Consider the following 6,400-nt stretch of genomic DNA (forward strand, 5'->3'; position numbering starts at 1 on the left):
AACAGACACATGCCACCATGCCCAGCTAATTTTTAAATTTTTTTGTATAGATAGGGTCTCACTCTGTTGCCCAGGCTGGTCTCAAACTCCTGGCCTCAAGCAATCTTGCTGCCTTAGCCTCCTAAAGTGCTGGGATTACAGGCATGAGCCACTGCACCCAACCAATGTTAGTTTAAACTTTTGTTTATTTTGAGACAGGGTCTCTGTCTGTGTCCCAGGCTGAAGTGCAGTGGCATGATCATGGCTTGCTGCAGCAAAACCCCATCTGTACCAAAAACACAAAAATCATCCAGGTGTGGTGGTGCACGCCTATAGTCCCAGCTACTCAGGAGGCCAAGGTGGGAAGATCGCTTGAGCCCAGGAGGTGGAGGTTGCAGTGAGCTGATATCGCACCACTGCACTCTAGCCTAGGCGACATAGCAAGAGCCTGTCTCAAGAAAATCATGAACACCACACTGCTCTTCACCCCTCTCCTCTTTTTCAGGGTCAGACTCATCTTCCCTTACCTTTCTAAGGTACCAAATTCCTCTCCAGGTACTTCTTTCTTGCTGTCTTTTTTTTCCTTTATGTTTTTATTTTATGTATTTTTTAAACTGACAAATGATAACTGTCCCATTTTTATGGGGTACATAGTGTATATAAATGTCTGATGATCAGATCAGGGCAGTTAGCATATGCATCATCTAAAACATTTATCATTTCTCTGTGTTGGGGACATTTAATATTTTCCTTCAAGCTAATTAAAACTATGTAATAAGCCGGGCACGGTGGCTCATGCCTGTAATCCCAGCACTTTGGGAGGCCGAGGCAGGTGGATCATGAGGTCAGGAGATCGAGACCATCCTGGCCAACATGGTGGAACCCTGTCTCTACTAAAATAAAATAAAATAAATTAGCCAGGTGTGATGGCATGCGCCTGTTGTCCCAGCTACTTGGGAGGCTGAGGCAGGAAAATTGCTTGAACCTGGGAGGCAGAGGTTGCAGTGAGCCGAGATCGAGCCACTGCATTCCAACCTGGCGACAGAGAGACTCCATATCAAAGATAACAAAAAAACTGTGTAATAGATTACTGTTAACTAGGCCGGCCATGGTGGCTCATGCCTGTAATCACAGCACTTTGGGAGGCCGAGGCGGGTGAATCACTTGAGGCCAGGAGTTTGAGACCAGCCTGGTCAACATGGTGAAACCCCATCTCTACTAAAAATACAAAACTTAGCTGGGTGTGGTGGTGCATGCCTGTAATCCCAGCTACTTAGGAGGCTGAGGCAGGAGAATCACTTAAACCCAGGAGGCGGAGGTTGCAGTGTGCCGAGATTGTGCCACTGCAGTCCAGTCAGAGCAACAGAGCAAGGCTCTATGTCAAAACAAAGGAAATTACTGTTAACTATAGTCGTAGTCATCCTACAGAACTATAGAACCCTAGAACTTACTCCTCCTATCTAGCTGTAATTTTGTTTTCTTTAACGTCTTGCCTCCTCTGAACAGCCAAACTTCTAAGAGTTGCCTTCTCTTACTTTTTTTTTTTTTTTTTTTTTGAGGCAGAGTCTCACTGTGTCGCCCAGGCTGGAGTGCAGTGGCCCGATCTTGGCTCACTACAACCTCCACTTCCTGGGTTCAAGCAATTCTCCTGCCTCAGTCTCCTGAGTAGCCAGGACTACAGGTGCCTGCCACCACATCCAGCTAATTTTTGTATTTTTAGTTGAGATGGGGTTTCACGATATTGGCCAGGCTGGTCTTGATGTCCTGACCTTGTGATCCACTCGCGTCGACCTCCCAAAGTGCTGAGATTACAGGCATGAGCCATCACGCCTCTTACATTTCTGTTTCTCATTTTCTCTGGAATCTTTTTCTCTGTTGCCATCACTATACTCTCTCCAGGATCTCCAGTGACTTCAGAGTTGCTAAATCCAGGAGATAGTTTCAGTACTCTCTGCCTCTGAGCTGTTTCTTCTGCCTGCAATTCTTTTTCTTCTGCCTGCAATTCTTTTTCTTCCCACCTAAGCCTGTTTGTTTCTTGCTCACTTAGTAAAGTCACTTTCCCAGGAAAATGTTTTCAGTCACTGTCCGGGCACCCTAGGCTACATCAGGTACCCTGTTAGAACATTTCAAAGCACTCTTTGCTTTTCAACTGTGGTTGTATACTTTTATAATTATTTGTTGAACTTTAATCTAGGGCTGCCTGGTTTGTGGGGGCTAGAATTTTCTTTACTGATTTATTTTTGGAGGCAGAATCTCGCTCTGTTGCCTAGGCTGGAGTGCAGTGGCGCAATCTCAACTCACTGCAACCTCCGCCTGCCAGGTTCAAGCAATTCTTGTGCCTCAGCCTCCCAAGTAGCTTGGACCACAGGTACATAACACCATATCTGGCTAATTTTGTTTTGTTTTGTTTTGTTTTGTATTTTTGGTAGAGACAGTGTTTCACCATGTTGACCAGGGTAGTCTCGAACTCCTGGTCTCAAGTGAGCTACTGCGTTCGGTCTGGGATTTTATTTTAAAGTGTCCTTGTTGTACCTCTAGTGTCTACCTGTATCTGTCACATAGCAGGGATTGAGTTTACACCATACTTAGATTGAACACACAAGTACATTTCCCATTCTTCCCCAGATTTCAATACCAAATCCCTAAGAGTGGTCATGAACCAGTTATTTTTATTCCATCATGAGTCACCTTATCAACATTCTTACTTCCGAATCCCCAGAAGGCTCTGTTCTATTTCTTTTTCTTTTCTTTTTTTTGGGGGTAGGGGTGGGGGGACACAGTCTCACTCTGTTGCCAGGCTGGAGTGCAGTGGTGCGATCTCAGCTCACTGCAACCTCCACCTCCCAGGTTCAAGCAATTCTCCTGCCTCAGTCTCCCGAGTAACTGGGGTTACAGGCGCATGCCACCATGCCCAGTTAATTTTTGTATTTTTAGTAGAGACGGGGGTTTCAGTATGTTGGCCAGGCTGGTCTTGAACTCCTGACCTCATGATTTACCTGCCTTGGCCTCCCAAAATGCTGGGATTACAGGCCTGAGCCACCGTGCCCAGCCTCTGTTCCATTTCTTGTTATGCTCCTACAGCCCTGAATTCAGTTCTCCTGGTTGCTATATGATTACTTATGTATTGCTTTTATTTAGGTTATCAACATGGATTATGGAATGCAAGAAAATAATCCAATTGATCATGTTAGCTTCTATTGTAAGACTGACCCCAACAGACCAATCAGGATTACGAAAAACCAGGTAACTACTTAGGCAGAACAAATATACTGTAATGGCATGTAGCAAATCTTTATGGTAAATTAGCATTTTATATGCAAATTAGGTTTTAAGGCGTATCTTTACAATTAAAGTGGGCCTGGCACAGTAGCTCATACCTGTAATCCCAGTGCTTTGGGAGGCTGAAGCAGGAAGATCACTTGAGACCGAGAGCTTAGGATCAGCCTGGCCAACAAAGCGAGACCCCATCTCTATAAAAAATAAAAAACTTAGGCATGGTAGCTAATGCCTGTAGTTCCAGCTACTTAGGAGGCTGAGGTGGGAGGATCACTTCAGCCTGGGAGGTCAAGGCCTCGGTGAGCTGTGATTGTGCCACTGCACTCCAGCCTGGATGACAGGGAGACCTTGTCTCGAAAAAAAAGAAATAGTTAGGAGCCTAGGGACCAGCTGGTATCTCCAATGTGTGAATTCAAGGTGATAGTGAAATCTCTTCATTTTAAAAAGGTTTCACGACTTCTGCCAGAGAAATTTGCAGAGCAGCTGATTCGAGTATATTGTAAGAAGATGGACAGAAAGAGTTTGTATGCCGCAAAACAACATTTTGTTCAGTGGTGCGCAGACAGAAATTTCACCAAGCCTCAGGTAGGTGGCCTGTTACTCACAAACTTTGCACAATTTTTTATTTTTAAGTAAAAACCAAAAATAATTCTATCTGCTGAAAAGTTCCCATTTAAGTTGTAGTCACTTGGTTATGGTTTTGAAAATAAGGTCTTTCACTTTCTTTCCTTTTAAAATGTCTGAATCTGTGTCAGCCAGTGATTTCTTCCTACAGGAGTTGGTAATGGATACTGTTTAGCATTATTGTCCTAATAATAAAAGATAAAAATGTGAACATGTAAATAATGCTTTCTAATGTTGTTCACCAGTGGCCCTGGAAAGTTGTTCGGTGTCTCCATCTTTCAGAGGTTACCAAAGCTGAGTAGTTAACTTGTTTAACATACAATTGATAATAGACTTCATGTTTCTAAACCTGGTTACTTCTGTATATTAGTTAACTATTTAAATGATCAAGAATGAGAGTAGAGGGAAGAGGAGCCAAGCCACAGTTGCCAACCCTGTAGAGAATGTTGTTAAAATTGTCTCTTACTGACCTACACATAGTAGGTGTCTGCGCAGACAATGTGGCCAGTTGGCATTTATTGACTGAATGAATGAATATAATTGGCAAGCAGGGAAACAGTGCTTTACTGCCTAGTCTGGAACTCTCCCTCACACCTCCCTGTGTGTCAGGTGCTAAAGGGAACAAAGTATAGGGTGAGACATGAAAGCATAGCTCAGGATGTCGGTGCTTTATCAAGTGCCACACGGCATGACCCAGGCAAGATATCTGAGGATTCAGAGAGTTGGGAGATCTCTGGGAGAAGCCTGGTGAAGGGGCAGGATCTGCTAGATCTAGAAGGCAGGGTTTTTTGGATGAGCAGCAGGGAGAATGAAGGGTATATTTGGCAATGGGAGGAGCATAAACAAAGGCATGAAGCTGGAATGAGCTGAGAGTATTTTGGGGACCATGAGGAGACCTGTCTGTCCAGGGTAGAAAATTATTTTTTTTTAATTCATTCATTCATTCATTTTTTTGGGATGGAGTCTTGCTTTGTCACCCAGGCTGCAGTGACAACTGCACTTACTGCAACCTCTGCCTCCCGGGTTCAAGCGATTCCCCTGCCTCAGCCTCCCAAGTAGGCACGTGCCACAATGCCTGGCTAAATTTTTGAATTTTAGTAGAGACAGGGTTTCATTATGTTAGCCAGGATGGTCTCGATCTCCTGACCTTGTGATCTGCCCACCTCGGCCCCCCAAAGTGCTGGGATTACAGGTGGAAGCCGCCATGCCCAGCCAGAAAATTCTTACTGTTAAGTGTGGAGAGGTTAAATGGGAAGAGTGGACTGGATTATGGAGAACCTTGGATAATTGGCTGGGAGATTCTTTTCTCCGTACAGTGGGGAGGGGATCACTGAGCACATTCAAAAGTTGCCATGCTCTGTAGGATCTGCCTGAATGTGTGTCTGCTCCAACTAGAGTGAAACCCGAGGGAATAAGAGTAGAATTGTCCCTTGGCATCTGTGGGGAACTGGCTCCAGGACCCCCACAGACCCCACAGATAGAAAAATCCACGGAGGCTCAAGTCCCTTATATAAAATGGTGTAGTGATTGCATATGACCTATGCATATCCTCTTTTATACTTTAAATATCTCTAGATTACTTATAAAACCTACTACAATGTAAATCCTATGTAAATAGTTGTTAATACTGTATTGTTTAGGGAATCATGACAAGAAGAAACTCTGTACATGCTCAGTATAGACACAGGCATCCATTTCTCCCCGCCTCACATTTGCTATCTACAGTTGGTTGAATCTGCCCATGGATGCAGAGGGTCAGCTGTATGTCTCTCCTAGGTACTGTGAAATTAAATCACTGAAACTAAACCACTGAGAACTCTAGCTGCAGGTAGACTGGAACTTGGAGAGGCTGGAAACAGAGAGTCAAGAGAGGCTATTAAAGTTTGGCTGTGTCATGGTAACTACTATAAATTTGGTACATTTACTCACTGAGTGAGTATTTTGCCATGCCCTTGTTAGGTACCTGGAATAGTACGTAAGATAGAGAGTTCCTAATAACCCATGGATCCCATTCAGGTTGGGGATAACAATCTAGTTGGGGATAATAATAATTATTAATTTTACTCCATAAATTAATAATTATAGGAGCATGGTAAGTACTTTGGGTGTAGGGTGAGTACACAGTCTTAGAGGAGGAAAAACAAGGAGGATTTAGCTGGTCTTAGTTGGTCAGGAAAAGCTGATTTAAAGAAGGGCTTATAAACTGAGACCTGAAGGTTGAGTGAGGAGTCGTCTGGGTTAAGGGCTGGCAGCAGGAGGTGGCGGTAGGGGAGGGGTTGAGGCATAGACACCACAGGATTAATTCGGAAGATGAGAAAGAATATGGTGTATTTCAGGAAGGAGCATAGAGTGTGGAGGTGTCTGGGGCTTTATGCACAGTCCTGTCAGCCAAGAGCAGTAGGGAGCATCAGCACTGAAGGGTTTTAAGCAGGAAAGTGACATATTTGTTTACATTTATAAAATTCACTAGAATTGAAATTAGAATGAGTGGAAATAAAAAAGTTGGCTATATGCTAGGCAT

At 43.9% G+C, this 6,400-nt stretch overlaps 1 protein-coding gene across 1 annotated transcript in view; it reads left to right on the forward strand.

Annotated features, from left to right (window-relative positions):
• The window catches only part of SAMHD1 (SAM domain and HD domain 1), a 73,856-nt gene that overhangs the window by 58,273 nt on the left and 9,183 nt on the right, over nucleotides 1–6,400 (forward strand). The window contains exons 14-15 of the mRNA XM_011975012.1: nucleotides 3,118–3,222; nucleotides 3,703–3,840. Of these exons, the coding sequence (XP_011830402.1) occupies nucleotides 3,118–3,222; nucleotides 3,703–3,840 (243 nt within the window). The remainder of the gene's footprint in view (nucleotides 1–3,117; nucleotides 3,223–3,702; nucleotides 3,841–6,400) is intronic.

This window comes from Mandrillus leucophaeus, unplaced genomic scaffold (genome assembly GCF_000951045.1).
Source record: "Mandrillus leucophaeus isolate KB7577 unplaced genomic scaffold, Mleu.le_1.0 Scaffold150, whole genome shotgun sequence".
Classification (NCBI taxonomy): Eukaryota; Metazoa; Chordata; class Mammalia; order Primates; family Cercopithecidae; genus Mandrillus; species Mandrillus leucophaeus.